Here is a 23,543-nt window from a genome sequence, read left to right as displayed (position 1 = left end):
CGATGTCTCGAAGATATCAGAAAGGCATTGTCTTGGTTCATCCCTTGGCTCTCTGTTGACATAATTTTCATCTAGATGGACCTGTTGGCTTTCAACAGATCTCATCTGTTGGCAACTGACTAAGATCTAAAAACCACTTTGAGTTCTCAGGTGTAGGAATCTATGAACCAGAAGGGTTTTGAATCAAGTCCCACAGAACAAATGTCATCAGGACATGCCATGCCACCACTGGGTGACAGAGGGATTCAATGACAAAGACAGTTTCGATTTCTCAACCACCTTTTACGCTCTTGCTCAGAGACAACATAAAAGGTCAAACTGGAAACTGCGTGATCTCAGAAGTCATAATAATAAATAATAATGCTAAGTGCTTTACACATATTATCTCATTTGATTCCCATGATAATCGTGTGAGGTAAGTGTTATTATTATCTTCATGTAATAGTTGAGGAAACTGAGGCAAGCAGAGGTTATGTTCCCAAGGTCACACAGCTAGTAAGTGTCTGAAGCCAGATTTCAGCTCAAGTTTTCCGGACCCCAAGCCCAGCACACTATACATTGCCTAGCTGTCTCCTCTGAACATTCTTTCAAGGGTCTGCATATTGAATTGATGCCCCACCCTGCATAAAACTTCCAAGAGCTGGGCACAGAGCCTTTGGTCTTCCTAGTAGGACCTTGTTGGTATTGTTCTCATTTCCCTCAAACTTTTAAAGTGCTCTCACTTTAAAGTTACCTAGATCCAACATTTCTATCCATTGCTTTTGGAAAGGTAGACATAACTTTTCTCTCCTGTAATTGTTTCTTTTGTCATATCTTTTCAAAAAACAGGTATATAAAGAAAAAAAAACTTAACCTTAAGAACCAAGTCATTGGGTCAAAGCTCTATTCCTAATGTAAGCCAAGATAAATCCTCATTTGTGCAAAACATGTGAAAGGATGAATTAACATTTAATATCATTTTAAAGCCTCCTGCGTCTGTTTCCAAACCCAGTAGAATTATTGGGCTTGAAGGCTTTCACTAGTGAGCAGAGACCCTTGGTTGGCCTCTTACCCATCTCCCGCCCTTACCCCCCACCTCAATGGGGGGTATAGTGGGAGCTCTGCTGACCTATCCATTCAGTAATCGCCTAAGAAATCCACTGACCTTTTTTTGCCCAGGAGACCCTCTCCGCACTGGCATGCACGTAATCTTCAAATGCTGTCTGCAAGACAGTGGCTCGCTCTCGGATTTCCTGGGGGCCAACACTGCGGGATTTCTGGGAGGGTGGCGGAAGGATTAAAGGAAAGACAGAATCGGAGTCAGGAATAATGAAGCAGTTTATAATAGATTTAATAACAGTAAAATCACACAGTAACCACCTAGGGGCCAAAAGGGGTAATCCCTTCAATATTACTAGTGAGGAAAAAAAAAGGGAATATAAAGACGTTAAAGTCAAGCAAAGATGAGAATGGCTTTGTGCAGAGAGCAAATCGGTTTTAATTTTTTGTGTTTCTGACCCCTCATCACCCACATTCAGAATGAAAGATCATCCGTGATACTTTGGGATTTACTAGGTCCAGTTTGGATGCTTAAAAGTGTCACTGAAAATAAATTGTGTTTTCAAGTCAATCTTGCATTTTGTACCTTTCTGTCTTATGTTTCTCTCCCCTCTCCAACTATCAATCAGACCTCTGGCAATTTCTCTGGGGGAAAGTCTTCCATAATGGTTGGTCTATAATTTGGCTTCATAAGTTACTTTTATGAGAGGTAACTTCATAGCAAGTTTCTGTAATTCCCTGTGCCACTCACACTTGTTATTCTATGGTTTACAGTGAAGGGTCTTGAGTTGCTGCAGAAAATTTGGTCTAAAGGAAGGCTAGTGGACCTTTCAAAGAGCTCTGTGGCAAATAAGAAATAACACTGAAGTGATATGAAATCGACAAAACTTCACAGACCTGAAATTTATCATTCTCATCCTTGAACCCTCCATGTGAAGAAGCACCCTTCCTTTATAACCTCAGCCTGGGGATGGTGGTTTCATTTCCAGATCTTTTCCAAATCAAATAGAAATGCCTTTTAGCAAGGACAAAAGGGAGAGAGGCCAGTAGAACATGGCTCATAGAAACAGAGATCGTCTACCAAGCCCTCAGCCTTCTGTGTGGTGCACACGACAAATCCAGAGTGGGGTATCATTCACTGGCACTTGGAAACTTAGGGAAGCACTGGCCCAAGTCTCTGTGCTTGGCTGGTTGCTCTCAAGCCCAGACTCAGGCAAATTCCCCTCCACTCTTAAGACAGCCAGAGGAAGAACAGGGGGAATAAAAGAAAAGGTTTGATTCTTCTGATCGATGCACCTCTCTGTACTTAATAGAGACTTAACAATCTGAAAATGTTTTTAGTTTAGTCAAATCATCCCTTGCCACCTGTTTAGCTGATGACAGTGTAGCTGATTTCACAGTACATGGTCCCCCTAAGGGTTTTCTACGATAAAATGTCAAGAGAAAAGTCAGCAGGAACTGTGTTAGGAAAGTGGACATTTGCTATTGTCATTAACAAGGATTTTTTTTTTTACCCCCTTAACTGATGTGAAATGCAAACTCCCTCCCCCCTCCTCTTTTCGTTAAGCCATCCCGGCAGCACAACTGTCACCTTCCCAGCGTTTTTTAATATGAATGTGAAATTAGCGAAGATGCCCTTTCCCCCGGCGGACAGAATCCTCTGTTATTAAAAAGTAAAGCACTTTAATAATGAAAACTTTTTCCTCTTTTTCCTGTGTTTTAACTGTTTAAAATTAATGAGAAGGGCAGAACGGTTGTCAAAGCGATATTGAAAGCCGGGCAGCCAGGACCGAATAAGCACAAAAATCCCTCTAGAGTGTTAAATAAACAGAGCTTCAGCCCTCTCTGAATCCCTCTGTTGGTTATTGTATACATTCTGTAACAGCACTCAGAATAGATCTGAGAGCCAGGGAGGCAGAAAGGTTTCAGAATTCCAATAAAGGCCTCAAATTAAAGACAGCCTGGTGCGAATTCCAGGAGAAAATTAAAGAGACCTCAAGCTTAAGTGACAGGTGACTTGCTTCTGTGTCACAACTGTCAGGGGATTTAGTGATAATATGGCAATATATTACAAAGGGCTTTTCTTATTCCCCCCTTTAGGTTTCAAAATGAGGCATCTTTTCTTCCTAGCCAAAAAAAAAAAAAGTATATAAATATATATATGTGTGTGTGTGTGTGTGTATGTGTGTATGTATAATATATATATGTTTATATATGTGTGTATATGTATATACATATAGATAGATGAGTGCGTATATGTGTGAAATATGTAGAAAATAAGAGATGAAACTAGGTTCACGGTTTTGAAATGGTAAGGTCAATTTGAGGAAAACAAAAGAAAATTAATGGTAGAAAATAAAATGTGCTTATAAAAAAGCTTTTCTTTCCTTCTCTCATCCCCATTTACCCCCCTTCCAGAAATACTTTATTTTAAAATTGCCCCTCCTGAGAATGAATGAGGCATTTTTGAGTTGTCTTCTGGGGAGGACAGTCTAAATTTAAACTAAAAATGGAGGGGGCCAGAGCTATGCTGCATAATCTCAAACCCCAGACAGGTAAAATGCTCCCTTAATGAGAATGGGTCAAACCCCTGAAGGCATATGAATACCCCATAGGATTGGCTCCCCCACCCTCAAAGGCATAGAGATTCAGTATTGGTTAATGAAGCTAACTTGCAACCAATGGAGTGGAGGACAATGGTTGTTAAGGTGGAAACATAGCTACCGTTCTTTGAGCAAGCCATACTTTCTGTTTGGAAGGCCCCAGTGATCCTGGGGAGGGTAGACACAGATCAAACAGGACAGAGCAAGAGGCTGGTGATCTGATTTTAATATTTTACAATGCCAAAGGAAAACTCAAGTTAGGCTAAGTTTCAAGACTCATTTCATAGCAACAAGAAACTATAGCAAAGACAATTTTGGGCTTATTTTTATAAGGATGGAAATTTCACAGACCATTAGATTGAGAGAAAGATCAAGAGAAGCAGACCAAATAAAAATTTTTTGGGGGGGGTAATAAATTTGTGGTGGTGGGTTTTGTTTTGGTTTGTTTTTCAAAGAGCATGCCCTAATATTTCCAGCTTCCAAGATGGTTTTAAACAAAATGGAAGGATTTTGTTTTAATCACCTTATTGCTAGGCTGATTTTTCCCCCCAAGGTCCCTAGAACTTTCTGAGTGTTTCCCAGTAAAGTTGAAAGATCAGATTTATTCTCTTTGTAGGTGGGTGAACATTCACACACCCAGACGTAGCCATATATATTTTATATACCTAAATATGAAATATACATTTTACAGGTGCTTCACCACTTTCTTACTTCTCACAGAAGCCCAAAAAGGGTGAGTGCCGAAGGGATACTTATAATGGACTTCAATCGAGCTGGGTGAAGAAGAAATGCATTATAATGAAGTTTCTGTATGTCTGTGTAAAATACGGAGCGATTGTACCCACATGCATCTGCGTGGCTCATCATAAGACAGAGGAGACCATGTGAATTATGGGAAGCAAGTTAAATTGTATGTACCAGGTTCTTCACACAAAGTAGGATTAGAAGTTGCATATGGTACCTATTCTATTTTTCCCACTATTCACCTGGGTCAGGATTGTCTTAGGTTGAGTCAACATAGATCAGCTTGACTATTTGATTAAATAGATTAAATTTTTTTAAAAAATGCATATTTATCAGGGATCTCAAAAAAGTTAACTTGGAATTTTTGTTTACATGACATCTAATATCTGACATAATGAATTTTATTCAGTGATGCCACTAACAAATTTGAAGTCAATTTGGGTACAGTCTCCATCAATTTTTTTTTTCAACAAAAAATACCAAGAACCTTATTGAAGTCTAACAAATCCTCTAAATCCTAGGAAGTCTTCCTGATTGCTTCTCAAATCAAGGTAAGAAAAAAATCTATCTTGGACACTTCTGAAGGACAGAGGCCAAGAAAGTTACTTCTGCAGGTTCTTCAAACTACAAAGAGAAATGCAGGTGCCATCTTTCACTTTGGGGAGAAAAGGAAACCTTTATCAGGATAAATTTAATTTTCTTCCTTCTACCATGGTCAGTTAGAAGAAAAGTATAAAGAATAGTGACATCCTTCTCAGAAAAAACTGTTTGGTGGCCAGTAGCAGAATACAGACTACTCTTACTAGGAAGCTAGTTCAAGGATTACTGTAAACAACTGACTCTAGAGTCAAGAGGACTTGGGTTCAAATCCCCTTTCTCACACTTCCTTCCTGTGTGGCTCTTCTTGGGCCTCAGTTTCTTCTTCTACATAAAGAGGGGGTAATACTGTATGGCCTCTAGCCCTTGATCTATAGACCTATGATCCAAGTGCATTGAGCTTGCTATACCTATCTGATTTGACCCAATCTCCAATGACCTCTGAAGTCTGGGTCAAAAAAAAAAATTTTTTTTTCAGTCAAGTTCTTTTCAGTGTCCAGAGAGTAGATAAATGCTTGTGTTCCTTTTGGGTACAGTCTGGTGAAAAAAGGTGGGGGGGAAGGGAAGGGAAAAAGCATTTATATAATGCCTATTATGTGCCAGGATTTCTTCTAAGCTCTTCCTACAAATATTATCTCACTGGATCCTTACAATGACCCTTCAAGGTAGGTGCTGTTATTATCCCCATTTCACAATTGAGGAAACTGAAGCAGACATAGGCCCAGAGTCTGGGGTTAGATTTGAACTCGGGTCTTCCTGACCCCAGGCCCTGTGCTCTATCCACTACACTTCCCACCTGCCTCCAGGCATTGAACCCACATTCTAATTTTATTCCTATGACTAAACCAACTGTCTAAAGTTTCACATGGCACATGTGCTCTAGTTTCCTCATCTATGAAATGAGAATACTAATCCCCTGGAAGGATTAGAGTCAACCTCACAAAGTGTCATAAAGCTAAAATGAGATGTGTGTGAAGATCTTAACAGGTAAAGAAACCAAAAATGGCAAGGCATCATTACCATCCTCATTCTCATCATCATCATAAAGGCTACATAGTATAGTAGCTAGAGAGCTGGCCTTGGGGTCAAGAGGAAATTAGGGTTAAGTCCTGGTGAGTCACTACCTCTCCATCCCCCAGGCTACTCTTTAAGATGATATAGATGGGTGGTCCACCTGCTTTGGGGAGGGAGTTTCCATGCTGGGAGTTACCTCCCACCATTGAACTCACAGGTTTGGACTAAATAAAATGTATCATGATCACTACAGCCCTCCCTCAATGCTTCTTCATGGTGTGGAGATGCCCCTGAGTTCTCAAAGGCTAAGGCAACAGAGCACAGGCTCTGGCAGGTTGGTTTTAAGTACAGACCTGGTGAAGGACGGCAAGTCTGTAGTGGGAAGACCAGCCCAGCTCTATATTCAGAGGAACTCATCAGCAGCTTCACCACAGGGGATGGATTTTCTGGCCACAGTAACTCTCAAAGGCTGTCTACTGAGCTAGGAAGGGGTTGAACTGTTTTTGGGAGGAAGTACCCATACCAGTGAACTAGATCCTTACATTGCTAAAGTACTATTAACTCAGGTTCAGTGTAGCACAGTGGAATAAACACCAGAATGCGATCAGAGGGCTTCCCAGTTCTGATACAAACTAGCTTGGTTTCTTTGAGGAAGTTATTGTACCTCTGAGCCTCAGTTTTCAAATATGAAAATGGGCATAACAATCCTTGCTGTGCCTGCATCCTATGGTTCTAGTGAGGCTTGACTAAGAGCGTTTACATAAAAGTACTCAAAAATTTTTAAGGTTTTATATATGCATAATTATTATTATCATTAAAACCATTTTAGATTAGGCATGTGAACTTTCCTCAGGGAAAGATCTAAGAGTGTCCCACAGATGACCTCTCTTACTGGATGGAGAAGAATGTGTGTGCTTTCAAAGGTTTCTAGGTTCCTGTGGTTACTGTGTGACCACTGACCCAGCTTCCTCATCTGTAAAATGGGGTTAAAAAAAACCAAACCAACCCATGTACTAACCTAACTCAAAAGACTGTTGTGAGGAAAGTGCTTTGCAAACCTTCCAGCACTTCTATGAGAATTACTAGGACTAGGATTTAGATTTAAAACTTCAGAGCTAGCATGACATCATGGATAGAGAGCTAAGAAAACCTGGGCTGAAGTCTGGCCGCTGTCACATTCTGGTCGTGTGCCCCTGGACAGTTTAGAGTAGACCAACGCCCTTTCCCTACTGCCCACTGTACCCTGCCTGCCAACTTAAAACGGGCTCTGTTTTCAAAGCTAGAAGTTGTACAAAGACATATGGCTGTATACAGGTTAAACACAATAGCATTGTGTGTGTGTGTGTGTGTGTGTGTGTGTGTGTGTGAGATATAGCCAACTATACGGCATCATCCCAGTTTCTTTATTGTGCTGGAATTAAAAAACAAACAAACAACAAAGAAGCATTGTTTGAAATGAGGGGTGATCACTTTAGTGCTGCTTCAGACATGTGGTCATCAGCAAGTTACCTGACGTTTAAAGCCACAGTTTCTTCATCTGTTACGGAGGGCCAATAACCTTCTGGACTACACCTGCCTCACAGGGCTGTGAGAAAGTGCCTTCTAGGCAAATCTCAAAGCGCTATATAAACATGAGTTCATTCCACAGAGATTTTTGGTGCAATAATATTTGTTTTTGAGAGGTTTTAGCTCCATAGAATTAAATCTTTTCTTTTTTGAAATCTAAAAGGAAGTTAATTCTGTGTTAATGTTTAGAGAGCTCCAGCCTAGTTAGGAACAAACAGGGAAGGTTGACTTGGTTGGTAGTTGGTTTTTAATTCTTCATATATTGGAGACAATTTCTCAACTGCCCTTTTTAACAAGAGGACTTACAACAGGATCAGTCAGCCCTCCAGCACCTCAGACAGATCCAAATAAAGACACAGAAGAATAAAAGGATTTTTAAGCTTGATCTACTTGGCTCTGATTTTCTAGTCTATCCCCAGGCATAAGGAAACAAATGTAAAATATTTAAACCTGCGTACTAAAATTCAAATAATTAAAATTTCATGGACAAAACTACAGATAGCATCTCAATGTGTTTATGCATAGGTGCATACCTACCATATTGAAGAGTATAGGGGTTTGGGGGGGAAATTATTGCCCAGCAGGGTGAAAAGCCTGATAGAAAGAGGAGACAAGGATGCTCAGAGCTGTCTACAACTGCTCAGTACTTCCATATGGAGCTGCACGGATAATAAAGATTTTTCTTCTTAATGAATGCAACTTTACTCTTCCTCTGTGTATAGTACACACACATTAAAAAATGGATGAAATGAGTGGGTCTGAAAGGAGACATGGAGATATTTTTTTTCCTGCTGTCTTGGATGAAGGACTGGAGTCAGTTGTCCTTGCTGATAATCTGGAGAGGGACCACCAGGGTTGAGCATATACTTCTGCCTCCAAATTCATTCTGGCCTGGACCTCCTTTCTGGTAACTCTGCCTGCTGTTGTATGGCATGCTTCCAATATGGACTGTAGCCCATTAACTGGATGAGACCAGCAAACATGTCCAGAACCAAAGAGGGGGTGGTGAGGCGGGGAGAAAGTCAATGCTCCATCTAATCTGGCCCCATCTAATTTGCATGGCTCTTAGAATACAGGTTTAATTTAATAAAGGCAATTGCTAACCCTTAACATCAACAACATTACCCCAAATCAAGAAACAGGTCATATTTGCTAGCAATAAATATACTAACAAATCTCAACAAGAAAACTCACCTTGTTCCCCCATCGTCTTCCTTTAAAACGATCATCCATTGCCAAAATAGATAAAATATCCTCCATCTTTATCTCGGATACACTGAAACAAGAAGGATATCTCAGACTGAATTTTCTTTCTTTCCAAAAGACAGCTTATAGCATAAAAATGGCCTATTCAAGGTAATCAAACTCAAGAAAAGAGAAAAGTGGATATTTTGCTAAACCGTTACAAATTCCAAAGGGAAAAGGACCACTGTGTTAATACGCGGTTTGATATCCAAGGCAGAATTACAGGAAAACACCATGTCTCCTCAGCTAATCTAAAACCTAAAACAGTTAGCATTTGAGCTTTAGGGATGATTTCATTATTTCCTAACAACTCTTTGACACGAAATAAATATTTACCGGTCCCACGTTGGCTTAGGTGGAAGGTAGTAGGACCATAGAAAAATGACAGAGAGCTTTCAAATCTCCCTGTTCTCCAAAAGTGGTTGCACTTCACTGGGAACATAGGAATGAAGTAGTTTAATACAGCTTGTCTATTATCATGTTGATATTCTGGAAAAGATAATTACTGAGGAAAGCACCAGACTTGAGGCTGCAAGACTGTTAAAGCCTCCACCCATATAAAACTATATAAAATGTCCTTATTCTGTCATGTAATGTAGTTGCTGCTCCTGTCCTTTCAATTATTAGGCAGACCAAAAGTCAAATTATCTCATCAGTCCTTGGGCATAACTGAAAAGATGGCAAGACTTGTAGGCAAATAGCTAAAATGAGCCTTATCTGGAAAAAAAAAAGCTGTTTTGCTGGGCTCTACTTCAGAAACAAGGGTAGCACAGTTAGGCTAGCCAACCAGTGCAAATTCTGGTCCAGAAAATTGAGATTTCATCCAACTCTTCAGGTTGGTCACAGCCTTAGAATACACAAGGTAAGAATAACAAGTACATAGTGTTGCTGCTAATTAGCTGGGTCAGTCACCTCACCTTTCTGGGCCTCAGTTTCTTCCTCTTTATAATGCTGTTGGCTCAAAGGATCTCCAAAGTCCCTTCCAGCTCTAAATCCTATGAACCTATCTTTCTCCACACATATACCAAGCAGGAAATAGAGTTGAAGAAAACTCCTTTCCCAGCAAGAAAGCGATAAGAAGAAAAGGGTTCTGGGGGAGGGAAATGAATTACAAAAAGACAACTTATTTTTTTGTGTTGTTCTTTTTTTTTGAAAAAAATATAACAGCAAATTAAAACATGAATGGCAACCTCTTATGTGAAAGAAGACAAGTCTCCCCCCTTTCCCCCAAAGGTTACTCTGACACAGCTATGAATGAAAATGTCAAGTCTTTGACAGTGATTTGCCTGAAATGTGTCATCTCTTTCCCTCAACAACCTCCACCCCTTCCTATACACACTCTTCTGTTTCCCTCAGCATACTGCCAGCTCACAACTCAACAGAGTTTACAGCAGGAAGAGTCAGAGAGGGGAGTGAGAACAGGCAAAGGTATCCGGGGCACACAGGGGTGATATGTTGATAACTTCATGGAGAAGCCATTTTTTAAAAATAAGTTACTAAGGATACCCTCACATGAGGAAGAAATGATGTAAAGCCTGTTGAGGCTGCCTCCACAATTACCCTTGGAATGCTGAGGAAATAAAAGAGCAGAAGCCAAGTTCTCTCTCTGACACATGCTTCCATTCTTGGCTTTTTCCCCCTTCAGAAGAAACAGGAAAGATACAAATGTAATAGAAACAGAAAGCGCAGTCAAATTTTGAAGAGAAGCTGGGAGTAGGGGATAGTAGGTGGGGAGGGGATGGGGAGTGGAGGGATAGTTAGCCAATCAAAACCCTCCAGAAACGTGACTAAGTGGCAGACAGGTAATGTATACAGTTGTCCTAAATGTGATGGGCCCACTGATTTTTCTGGGCAGGAAAGGACTTCTGGACCATTGGCTTGAATGCGGCAAATTTTAGGAGTCCAAATGCCTCCAGATGAGTGGAAGCAGAAAATGAACCTGAGTGATTTACAGTTTAAAGGGCTCTCCTCCCTATTTCTAAGAAATCTTTTCTTCTGAGGAACAAAGAGAATCAGCTCTGATTATTTACGGTTCTAGCCACAGATCTGGATCATCCACATCTTCCCATGAAAAGAGATAAATAAATAAATTCAGGGAACTGTCTGGTGCCTGATCTAAGAATACACGTTTTGATGAAGCATTTACATTTTAATAAATCAGTGATGACTTTCATTAGAAACACATTTAAAGGGGAGGAGGAAAAAAAGTTAAGAAGTTGGCAAATACAAAGAAGTCAAAGGGATGCAGGAGCAAAGTTATCAGCATTTAGACAGAAGAGGCAGAGGCCCAGTGCACCTGTCTTTTGCCCTGTATGCTAAATTAAATTGTCAGGATTAGCTCCACAACGCTCCGTTTATGAAGGCAGGCGGCAATTTGTTGTGATGGCCCTTGCTGCTGGGAGCCTCAGCCTGCCTTTCTGAATCTTCTCCATGATTCATCAGCCATCCCAGCATCCTGCTGCCTGGCCCTCCCATGTGTGCACACAAACATAAGCACACTTCTTCTATGGACTTGGGAGCAGGCAGGATTCCTGAAAGCAAGAATCCCCTTTTGCCATCATATACCATGCAACCAGGTCTCACTTGGTTGAAATTTCTCATGTTGATTATCAAAGGGACCTATGTGTAAAGGCAGGGGGGTATAGTACAAAAGACACTAGACAAGCAGTAGATGATCTGGGTTCAAATCCTAGCTTAAACATGGCTGTGTGACTGTAAGCTACCAATCTTTTCTAAGCCTCAGTTTACTCATCAATGAAATGGTGATATTCACACTTACTCTACCTACCTCAGAGTGTTCTTGTGAGAAAAACACTTTGTAAACCTTACAGTGCCACAGAAATGTGAGCTACAATAATTTTTTTAATGATACAGAGGTACATTATCTCACTTTCAAAAAAGAAGGCAGCAAGTTCAATAAATAGTTATTTTGATGTGCTAGGTACATAATAACATTTCCTCAGTACCTGGACTTTCTGGTGAGGGCAATAACATCTAGAACAGAAACAGTCTCTTTAGATAAATGTCTTAGTCTGTCCATATTCCTTTTAAAGACCAAATGCTAAATTTATCTGTTATCCTTGTAATATTTCCTTATGTACATTCTTATGTACAAAAATATTTATAGCAGTTCTTTTTGGGGGTGGCAAAGAATTGGAAATTGAGGGGATGCCCATCAACTGGAAATGGCTGAAAAAGTTAAGGTATATGATTATAATGGAATACTATATTGTACTGTAAGAAATGATGAAGGGGATGGTTTCAGAAAAACCTGGAAGACTTACATGAGCTGATGCAAAACGAAACAAGCAGAACCAGGAGAACAATGTACCCAGGAAAAACAATACTGTAATGATAATCAACTGTGAAACACTTAGCAATTCTGATCAATACAACAATCCATAACAATTCCAAAGGAATCATGATGAAAAATGTTAGCCGCCTCCAGATAGAGAACTGATGCTCTCTGAGTGCAGATTCAAATATAGTTTTGTATGCTTGTTTGTTTTTCTCTTTATTTTTCTTGCTTTTTTCTCCCCTAATGTGGAAGTATATTTTACATGACTTCATATGTATAATGGATATAGTATTTCTTGCCTTCTCAAAGTGGAAGGAGAGAATTTGGAACTGAAAATAAAAATTAAAAAAAAAATTTTAAATGAACTGTAATGAGAAAAAAAACCAACCACACAGAATGTGGAAGTTTTTCTATTTTAAAAAACGCCACAGATTAAAGAGGATTTCACCAAGAATGATTGTGTTGGGTTTTTTTTTTTTTATTGTTGCTTTGTTTTGTTTTTGGAAGAAACCTATGACCAGGGATGATAGAGTTACTCTCCTTGGTTTTACACTGGACACAGCTTAAGAACAGGTTACTATTTACTACCAAGTTTTCCCACTCCATTTGTATTTACATTGTCTTCCCAAAAACCCACATCAAATGGGATTAATATAGGAATGTGGAAAGCGTAGATGGCCCCAACACTGGCATCAGACAATTACAATTTGACTCTGAAATCACATACAAAGGACAATGAAGACAGAGACAGGAGAAAGACACAGAGAGACTAAGAAAGACACAGAGAGTAAAAGACAGAGACACATGGAGAGAAACAGAGAGACAGAGAAAGAAGTGTATATAGGAAAAGGAAGTCCATCAGGAAGGAGAGGGAACATGAATATGCAGGTCTGGATCTGAGTCAGGATGGAATTGTAAAATAAAACTCTTACATAATAATTGCTAAAGAGTAAGAACTAAAATTTTGCTTATGGGTGAGAAGAGCCTATGTAAAATACAGAACCTCTCTACAAATAAGAAGCAGCAGTGTGATAGTAGCAAATCCACTGAGTTCAAATCCTGACTCTGTTACTTACTACCTGTATGGCTGTGGGCAAATCACTTTACCTACTTGGGCCTCAGTTTTGTCATCTGTAAAATTAGGAAGTTTGACTAGATCATCTCTAAATTCTATAATCCTAAATCTGTGGCAGAGGAGAAACTCCAAGGATTCCACAAGTCTGTGGCAATAGAAGATAGGAACAGATAAGAAACAGAACGGGGACAGTAACTTGAACATCCTAAGTGCACAATAAAAATTTCCATTCCAAATTCATTGATCTGGGCTTTCTACCATAATGTTCTAAAATTAGCAAGTCTGAAGGGCAGATTCTCTCATGCTACATTTATGGAAAAGATAGAGTGATGCCGGCTAGACCACAGCACAATTAGCTTGCTTCAGCATTGGCTGAATGGCTAGATTCAAAGCGTAGTTCTGAGCGGTTTGATATCCGCTTTGAATGACGTCTCCAACAAAGAATCAGACAGATGTGCACTTGGCCCTCTGCCTTTTACATCTTTAACAATGACTTGGACAGAGGCACAGACAGCACTCTTATCAAATCTATAGGTAGCATAAAACCAGGAGAGATAGCTAACACATACGACAACAGAGTTAGGATTCAAAAAGATCTTGATAGTCTAGAACGTTGAACCAAATCTAATTTTAAAATCTCTTGATTGTGCAATCCAATGACGTTTTCCTAGTTCTTGATCTCCTTGACTGCTCCACAACATGGGACGCTGTTGACTCCCCCCAGCCCTCCTCGTAAATATCCTTTTCCACCTTGGTTTTGACAACACTGACTTATCATTGTTCTGCTACCTATCCAGTCAATTATTCTCACTCTCATTTGCAGGACTAGCACCCATATCTCTCTTCTTATGTTTGGGTGTACCTCAAGGCTTTGTCCATGGATCAGTCTTGTTATTTCTACGTCCACAACACCTCTTGAATCCATCCTTATAGCTCTTTACCCATAGCCACCATACTTGTTCAGACTTTCATCATCTTGTGCCTGGATTATTATAATAGTCACCTAATTGGTCTCCCTGCCTCAAATCTCTCTCAACTCTAATTTGTTATCCACAGAGCTGCCAAAATGATTTTCCTAAAGCATAGATCTAACTATGTCACTCCCCTACTCAATAAACTCCAATGGCTCCCTCTCGCTGATAAGATTAAATGAACTCCTATAATTTAAAGCTCTTTATAACCTGCCCTAAACTATCCTTTCCAACCTTGTTCAGTAGTTTTTCAGTCATGGTCCTTGCACGACCCCTTGTGGGGTTTTCTTGGAAAATTTACTGCAGTGGTTTGCCTTTTTCTTCTCCAGCCTATTTTACAGATGAGGAAACTGAGGCAAACAGGGTTAAGTGACTTGCCCAGAGTCACACAGCCAGTAAGAATCTGATGCCAGAGTTGAACTCAAGAAGGTGAGTCTTGCTTATTCTAGCACTCAATCCATTGTACCACCACCTAGCCACTCTAAACTACGTTTCCAACCTTATTACATGTTAATCTCCTTCCACTCTACAGTCCATTCAAACTACCCTCTTACTCTTCCCTTATACATGATGCTCTATTTGCCATTTCTATGCCTCTTCATTGTTTGTCCCCCTATGCCTGGAATACATTCCCTCTGCAGTTCTACCTCTTGGAAACCCTAGTTTCCTTCATGATTCAACTTAAGTGCCACCTTCTACCTGAGGCCTTTCCTGGTTCCCCAGCTGCCAAAGCCCTCTCCCCGACCGAAATCACTTTCTATCTACGTCGTATACATTCACATCATCTCCCCAAAATGCTGTATGTGCCCTGTGGGTAGGGATCATTTCACTTTTGTTTTTGTATCCTCAGAGACTAGCACAGGGCTAGGTACATAGCAATAGGTCCTTAATATTGTTTGTTGGTCGATTATTGGATTAATAAGAAAACTTAGTAGGGATAAATGTAAATACTGGTGGTAAATATTTGTGTTTAAAAAAAATATTTTGGGGCAGCTAGGTGGCATAGTAGATAGACCTCTGGCCCTGAAGTCAGGAGGACCTGAGTTCTAATCTGGCCTCAGACACTTGACACTCACTAGCTGTGTGACCCAGAACAAATCACTTAACCCCATTGCCTCACCAAAAAGAAAAAGAAAAAAGAATAAAAGAAAGAAGCATTGCTTCACAAACTATGTCTGCCACAAATGAATATTGGGTATTAGAGTTACCTCTCTGCTCCTTGAGGAGACGGTGTCTCATAGAAACTGAATTTCTCCCCCAGGGTCTAGCATAGTGCCCTGTACACAGCTGGCATTTAATAAGTACTTATTGAATATATATTTGTCTTGAAAAGGTTGATACTTGGTTCTGGTATACAGGAAAGCTCTACCAGGGTAAGACAAATGCCAAGTAAAGAAGTCCCCCTTAGATGTCACGCAGCATTTTCCTTTGTGACTCTCTAAGGCACCTATATAATGTCAGGTATTACAGTTATCTGTGCACGTGTCAAATCCCCCTATCAGAAGCTGAGCTCCATGAAGACAGGCACCTTGTCTATCTAAACTATGTATCTCCAGGGCCTGGCACAAAACTCTGCACACCATATCAGGCTTGATGAATGAATGAATGAATGAACAAACGAACGAATGAATGAATGAATGAATGAATGAATGAATGAAGATAGGTAAGAGGGAAAACTTCCAAAATGAGAATTACATTGTTTATTCTCTATGTATCACCCTAAATCAGCTATTTATAACATCATTAGTTTTTCTGTGGACTTTTTAGAAAAGAGAAATAGGGAGTAGGTGATGGAGCACGCTGTAATGGGGACACGCATCTGATAGGGATAAGAGAGTCTTGTTTTACTAGTAAAAGAAAGTAAATGCAGACCTGTCTCTTGAGGAAAACTAAGTGCAATAGATCATTCCATCACCTAGCCTTGCATTCAATAAAAACTGTCATATACTGAAGATATTACAGGTTTTAGTTTTTGCCACTGGCTATTCTGGGACTCATTTAGGGATCACAAGGGTTAATGGTTCATCATCAGCCTTACAAGGCCCATCCACTGGAAAATGCGACAGAAAGTTAATTAGCTGAGATCAGCTGAAACCTCATTCAGGTTTCTGACTCACTTGATTTTGTGAGAAGCCAACGAGTTGACATATTCTGCCTCCGAAGGAGCCAAAATGAGCAGACTGCTCCCATGGCAGCCAATCCGGGCGGTTCTCCCAATCCGGTGGATGTATTCTGCAGGTGAAGATGGAGCATTGTACTAAAAAGGGAAACAAAAATGAGGGAATTCACAGATCAAGGGATTGCCATTAATTGGAAGTGCAATACCCCTTACCTGCCTCCAGGTATCCCAAGAATTAAATCCTGGGGCTGTGGTTACTCTAAGACAATCACAAGAAAAATCACTCAACCCTGAAACTTCTGGCCTCATTGGAAATAACAAGGCTCTGACATGCAAACACAGACACTGGCCAAGTTTCAGATAAGCGAGACATCTTCTTGTCCCAATATCTTCCTTTTAATTTTATTTCTCCACAGGCCTCCCTCATCATTTTCCCATTCACATCTTTTCACAGAGACAGTCAACCAGGATGAAAATATAAGCGCAAGGGTAAATTTCTCCAGTCAAGTCACATGACCTTGGCCTATTTTCTTGGCAAAGAGGCAGTAAAGGATACTGGGCAGGCCAGAGGAAGAAAAAGACTAATAACAGAGTGTTCCAAAAGTACTCCAATCCCATGGAGTTGATTAGAGAGTACAATGCCCCATGATGCACATGTGGATTATGTGTATACCTGTGGAGGTATAACTACTCAATGCCTAGATGCCAATTTTCCAAAGTAGATTAGAATTGTGGTGTATCCTTTCCAGGTAGGTTATAAAACTGATGAGAAGCAGCTCTGGATATGGAGAGAGAACACCCAAGTTTGAATTCTGGGGCCACTACTTACTAGTCGTAGAACCTTAGACAAGTTATCTAACCTCTTTCTGTGCCTGTTTGCTCAGCTATAAAATGGGAAGCATGCTTATTTTACAAATGAACATCACAGGGATGTTTGTCATGAAGATGCCTGGTAAATCTTAAAGTACTTTATTTTGGTCCAGACTGATGATTTCACAGGTCTAGGCAACTCCCAGTGTTAGGACTCCCTTGGCTAATGCAGAGAACCAACTCATCTTCAACTTAAAGCCTTCCATTGTTGTCTAAGAGGTTGTGACTTGCCCAGAGTCACATAGTAAGTATATGTCAGAGGGAGGCCTTGAACATGGGTTTTCCTGACTCTAAGGCCCTGACCAATTGTCTATCTACTATGCAATGCTGCCCCTCAAAGTGCTACATAAATGCAAGATACTCTGATTTTTTGAGTATTTGGATTAGTGTCAGAGTCCCAGCCTCTTTGGCAAGAACAGGACAGAATACAGCATACTGGACTTATATGCAAAGACTTAAATCAGGCATAGGGACTGGACCTCTGATTTGATTTCAATGACATAGGAACTCCCAGAGGAGCAAAATCTCTCCACTGAAGCAGGTTGGCACTTTCTCATCTTTTCAGAGCACCAGGAGGTTCAGCGGTTTGCCCAGGGTCACACAAGCCAGTGTAGAGGGGAGGGGGTAGGGTTGGGGGGGGGGGTGGCTTGATCTAAGGCCTTCCTGACTCTGAAGCCAGCACTCTCTCTCTGATACACTACACTGCATTATCACTGCCAATGAGCCTCTTTGTTGTCTAAAACTATCAAGAATTAACTGCAGATTACTTCTATCTTTTTATTCCTTGAGTGAACCTTTCTTGACAAGAAACCAAATAGAAGAATATCAAGTTGACTCTAATACATGGAAGGCCAGGCATCTAAAATTTATCAATTGTCACAGAGTAAGAAGCCTTGAATCGACCAATTTGTTGCACGTGTTTGACTTCCTGTACATTAAAATTAGCTTTGTCCCCTATCTTCTGCATATTGTATAGTCACCAGGACAAAAGAAACAATCAATTTCATCTTAAAGTGATCATCTGGGAGGAGTAGGTCAGTGTTCTTTCCACTGACAGTCATGTAAGGCTATTAAAATGTGAATAAACCATGAATAACATAAATGAAGCACATTTCTCTTGGCCCTCACATAGAAACGGCTTAAAAATACCGTTCTGCAGTCTAACGAAAAGGGAAAAAAAACAAAACAAAACAAAAGCCACCACACTCTAGTGCTAACACCCGTACCCTCTGGCAAAGCTTCTAGTAGCTAGAGGTACATGCAAGATGCTGTCAGGAACTTAATTGCTCCCTGCAGGTCAACGTACATGGACACAACTCTCAGGATAGCTGAACTATCTCCTTCTGGACACAATGAGGCCTCCCGGGGGCCTGGGTAATTCACGTTGCTTTCAGATTGCAGTGACTATATCTTTGTTGAAACTTTAGTTTCTGACACACATTAGCCTGGAAGCTGGAGATTCTGCCACCTCCCTTACCTGATTGTGTATTCTGTCTGTTTTGTTGAAGCCAAAAGGTGGGCTAAGTAAAGGAAAGATGTCAAGAGAAGTGTGTTGATAAGTCTGGTTACTGACTGGTTACCCAGGCAACACCCAAGAGGGTAATAATAATTATTCTACTTAGGGCTGAAGGATCTATACGTGATTATACAGTATTGTCTCATGCCCACACCATAAGAACTGAAAAATTACCTGAACAATCCATGTGACCTGAGGGAGATCTAAGCCCCGAGCTGCAACGTCCTTTAAAATAGAAGAGAACACAGTTAAAGAACAGATAGCTACAGAAAACAGTGGCAGGCCAGTCAGAAACTACTTGCCTGAAGGAGCAAAGAGAGAAGGTGGAGAACATAGTTTCCGATGTCTTCTACCTAAGAGGAAACTGCCAACTAATTATCAGATACGTCATATTATAACAATAACTCATGTATATAAATAGCACCCTGTGTGTTTTACAAAGAGCTCTCCTGTCTATTTTTTCATTCAGTCCTTACAGCAAACTGGTGAGGGAGATAGGGCAGGGACATCACACACCCACTTTCAATGCCCAACACATTGCTTTGATGGATTTAATTTTTTTCCCCAGAAAGTCCCCTCTTCAAAAGTACAAGACACCTCTTTATTTTGAGGTTATAGTTTTCTTTTTACCTCTAGTTTTAGGGGAGAGCTGCAGGAGTGTTTGGAGAATCCACAGTTGATGAGCCTCTGGCCTCAGAGGGCAGATAAGTAGCAAGCAATGTACTGCCACATCTGACAGCTTAATTAAAATACAGGCCAAACCTGTTAATCACTTGAAATGTTTCACTGAGAATCCCCCAAACTTTGAAGAGAAAAGATTTATTCTGTCCTCCAGGTGGTCCTCTACAAGGGTCCCAGAAAGCAAGAATTTCTGTACCTTTCCATCTTTAGCCAGCTTGTTAAGGAAATTAGGATACAGAGTCATGCAATTGCATTACAGATACTGCTAGGTTCAGAGAATCACTTAAAAACTCTAAGTATCTGGAGCTGAGTAGACTACCAAGCCTACTTGCTCCAAAGAATAATGGGAGAGAATTCAGGGATGTGGACTCCCAGCCACTTTCTTGAATTCGTATAGAATTGCCACTGACAGGGCATCAGAATCTGACCAGCTTCCACCAGAACACATGATTTTTTTTTTTAAGTTGGTAGCAAAGCTGCATTTATTAAGTAAGCAGAAACATAATATACTAAAAGTGTGTCAACCACCCACTGAAGTGTTTTCATAAAACTCCTACACATGCTAAAGAGCTGAAGGCTGATGTTACTGAGCTGACGGCCTTTTGAGAGCACAATTTAGAGTTTGGCACTATTTGAAGAAGAGCAGGAATTGCTTTCTATACCAACCATGGCTGATGTCTTTAAGAAACTGACGGGCTCTTAAATCTGCTAAGCTCTTGTTAAGAAATGATTTATTTTATTTAACTGCTCTTCGGAGGGAGATGCGTGTAGACAATGGGCTGCCTGTTCCTTTCAGACAAGCTTTGTAAAAAATTTAATGCTCGTCATTTTAGTAAATTCACTGAGAAACAGATAAAACTCTAAAATAGCACCTGATGTTCGTGAAACTCACTCAAAATACAAACAAAGTGAAACGATAAATTATGAAGGATCCCAGTAGTCTCTCAGAACAGTAATTCAAGGTTCTATATCCCAATCACAGTCCTACTCATGGGCAATTGGACAAGACTCACCCTACTAATGCTTCTACTGCTATATCTTATGTCAATGGAAAATGAATATTTTGAGGTATACCAAGTTTTTGTGTCTCCTCCAGCCCCTAACTAAACTGTTTCTCCTTACTTCATAGAATCTAGGGCAGGGGTGGGGAACCTGTGGCCTCGAGGGCACATGTGGATTCAGTCAAAGGGCTGCATTTGAGGACCTAGAGGGCCACATGTGTCCTCGAGGCCACACGTTCCCCATCCCTGCTCTAGTGTATAGCACAGTACAATGAAAGGGAACCAAGAAATATGGAGTCTGTACAAGTCCGCTTACCCCTCTCAGTCTCATTTTTCTCAAATCTGTTAAAAAAAAAAGTGGGGGAGAACACCTGCTTTGCCTACTTACAAAGGTTATAAAGATCATGGATGCAAAAATCCTTGGAAAACTGTAAAGCACCACACAATTTCAAAATATCATTATAATGGTGGTGGTTATATTTCAAGTGAAGCCAAATATGGCTTCACTACCTCAAACCATCCCCAAATATATTCTCACCAATCATACCTCACACTCACGAGGGACCCACACATATCCTGCATTTGGCTTCCAAACATAGAATTGAAGGGGCCATATTTGCCTTTCCAGAGCCTAGGATGTGGGCTGCAACCAGTATAATGGGCAATCACGATGCCTATTAAATGCCTGAATGGATGCAACCCTGTGACTCAGCAAAGGTGTTTAGTGCCTTGCTTGTCCCTTAGAACTTAGAATCCTCTCCTCCAGTTCCACTCATGCAATCTAATTAGGGCAAAAGAATTGCTCAAGTCAGTTCTGAAAGACACTCAATGGTGAGGTCTTGAAGGCCCTAGCTTGACAATTGGCTGCCTCTATGAGACCTAGGAGTACAGATGGAAGGCAGCTTGCTCAGGTGCCAACCTGTCAGTTGGATTAAAATGACTCATTTATTTACCCAAGAACCTCACAAAGTGCTTTAACTAACAGGGAGAGGGGGCCTGCCGGCTCTCTGAGTGAGGGACGGAGAGAACTCGCCTCCGACGCCTTCCCGGCCTGCCAAAAGTCATTATTGCCGAGTGTGGAAAGCCATCAGCAGGGTACAGGCCCCCGTTGTCCGGGTGACAGATTGGGCTGCGTAATCAGAGGAGGAAGGAGAGAGTGCAGAAACTGTCAGAGGCGAGAGCTCTTGGCTGGAGCCGCCAAAAAACTGGCAACATGAGTTAGCGTGACTGAGTAAACAACAAACGATCTCCAAGTGATCTTTCCATTTAAAAAAAAAATAACATGGAGAAGATGAAATTTATTTAAAAGACACATTCTAAAGAAGGATGGGGGAAAACTGAAAGCAGTTTGGGGAAGGAAATTTTCCACTCTTCAGCATTCCCCTTCACCCCGTATAATCACCTCCTTTGTCTTCCTGACTACTTGGCACTGTGGAAATAGACCAGTAGGAGAGGAAATAAGAAGCAGGCAGACACAAGAAGGTGCATGAAGCAAAGGAAATCATAAAGCTAGAGGAAAACAGGGCAGATTAGCAGATTATTTGACTGTCCTTTGTAAAAGAACTGTGTGCTCTGGCAGCAAGGAAAATTGACTCATAACCAATCAGCCAGAATAAGATTGTGCTAGGATTGTGACTCTCTGCTCCTTGGGGAAAGGGTTCCTGTACTTCATGTATATCAAGGACAATCAGAGAGAGCCACACACAGCAGCAGGGAGAGCTAACTGTGGGCCTTAAGGACACTGAGACAGTTTGGAAACAGCATTTCTGGATTGCTCTCTCAAGGTCTTGTATCTCTTTCATCTCTCCATTTCATAAACCTGAAAGTTATATTTTTTTTTAAAAAGTTTTCCCATTTCACTCTTCGTTCCTGTAAGGAAACAGAAGGTGGTACTACTTATGCCAGTTTCTTACATCTTATCCCTTGGGCTCTTCAATTTCATTTTGGAGAGTGGAAACCCTAAAATGCTTCTTTTCTGCCAAGTCCCACATACATATTGAACTTGGAACTTCTGCTAGTCCCAACTTGCTCAGGACAGAAAAATACCCTGTCAAATTCCTGTAGACAGCCTTTTTATTGATTGTGGCTCCTTCCCCAACAACCCTGTCATCTGCCCTTCCACCTTTTTCTCATTACTTATGTACATACATATTACACCCTATTAGATCACAAGCTCTTTGAGGGCAAGGTTAGCATAATTTTTTAAATCTCTGTATCCACAGCACCTGGCACAGAGCCTTAGTGCACATGTTGTCATTGTTATCCAGTCATGTCCAAGGGATTTTCTTGACAAAGATACTGGAGTGGTTTGCCATATCCTTCTTCAGTATGTACCTATCTTACAGATGAGGAAATGAGGCAAATAGGGGTTAAGTGACTTGCCCAGGATCACACAGCTAGTAAGTACCTAAGGCTGGATTTGAACTCAGATCTTCCTGACTCCAGACCCAGTGCTCTATCCACTACACAACCACTTAGCTGCCCCAAGTACACATAGCAGGAGCTTAATAAATGTACGTTAAATTTAACTGAATTAATATCAACTTCAAGTATTAAGTACCTACTGTGAGCAAAGAGCAATAACAGGCCCCAAAAGAATTATATGGAGTGGGAAGAGAAGGGTCCCTTATTTCACAGAGCTTCAGTGAGACAAACACTAAGGAACTTCAATTAGTTTATAAACCCCTTGGGGGAAGATGCTCCACCACTTCTCTTCTTTGTACCCCTAGCATCTCATATAATGTATTGAACATGGCATATAGGATGCTGCATGAGCCCAAATGAATTAACACTGTATACAAACAATAGTGAAAAGCCTTTCAGTAAGAATCACACACACACACACACACACACCTTTCTGACAGGGAAGGAGATGCAATTGTAACCTTTGGTAGTTACATAATTTCCAAATCCTTGGAGAGTCACCCACTCTTCAGGTCTCATTGGGGTGAGCCTCTTGGGGTGATAAAACAAAATGCCAAGAAGCACAATATGGGGGGGGGTAGCATGGAGAGGGGGAGGAGGACAAAGAACAATGAACAACATGCTTCCTCTTTCTCAAAAGAAGCCAATTCTCCATCTGCCTTGTCCTGACGTGGCTCTCGTTCCTCATTAACACTAAGGAGGCTCCTGGAGAGCATTCAGATAGCCTGGCAAGCAACAGGCTGCTTAGAAGGAAGCGGGGTGACAATCCCTCCTCCTAACC

The 23,543-nt window shown here is 40.8% G+C and overlaps 1 protein-coding gene across 2 annotated transcripts in view; it reads right to left on the bottom strand.

The window, feature by feature from the left end:
• DDX31 (DEAD-box helicase 31) overlaps window positions 1-23,543 on the bottom strand; it is an 87,403-nt gene that overhangs the window by 28,748 nt on the left and 35,112 nt on the right. Inside the window, exons 16-19 of one of the 2 annotated variants that reach the window (XM_027869740.1) lie at window positions 18,831-18,881; window positions 16,269-16,408; window positions 8,757-8,838; window positions 1,145-1,256 (exon numbers count right to left, since the gene is read on the bottom strand). In XM_027869740.1, coding sequence (XP_027725541.1) covers window positions 1,145-1,256; window positions 8,757-8,838; window positions 16,269-16,408; window positions 18,831-18,881 — 385 coding nt within the window. The remainder of the gene's footprint in view (window positions 1-1,144; window positions 1,257-8,756; window positions 8,839-16,268; window positions 16,409-18,830; window positions 18,882-23,543) is intronic. The other variant, XM_027869741.1, reaches the window with a different exon arrangement.

The sequence above is a fragment of the Vombatus ursinus genome, unplaced genomic scaffold, assembly GCF_900497805.2.
Source record: "Vombatus ursinus unplaced genomic scaffold, bare-nosed wombat genome assembly UNPS02014793.1, whole genome shotgun sequence".
NCBI classification, from domain to species: domain Eukaryota; kingdom Metazoa; phylum Chordata; class Mammalia; order Diprotodontia; family Vombatidae; genus Vombatus; species Vombatus ursinus.
Note: the sequence above shows the minus strand (reverse complement) of the source record. Positions and strands in the feature narration are given on the sequence as shown.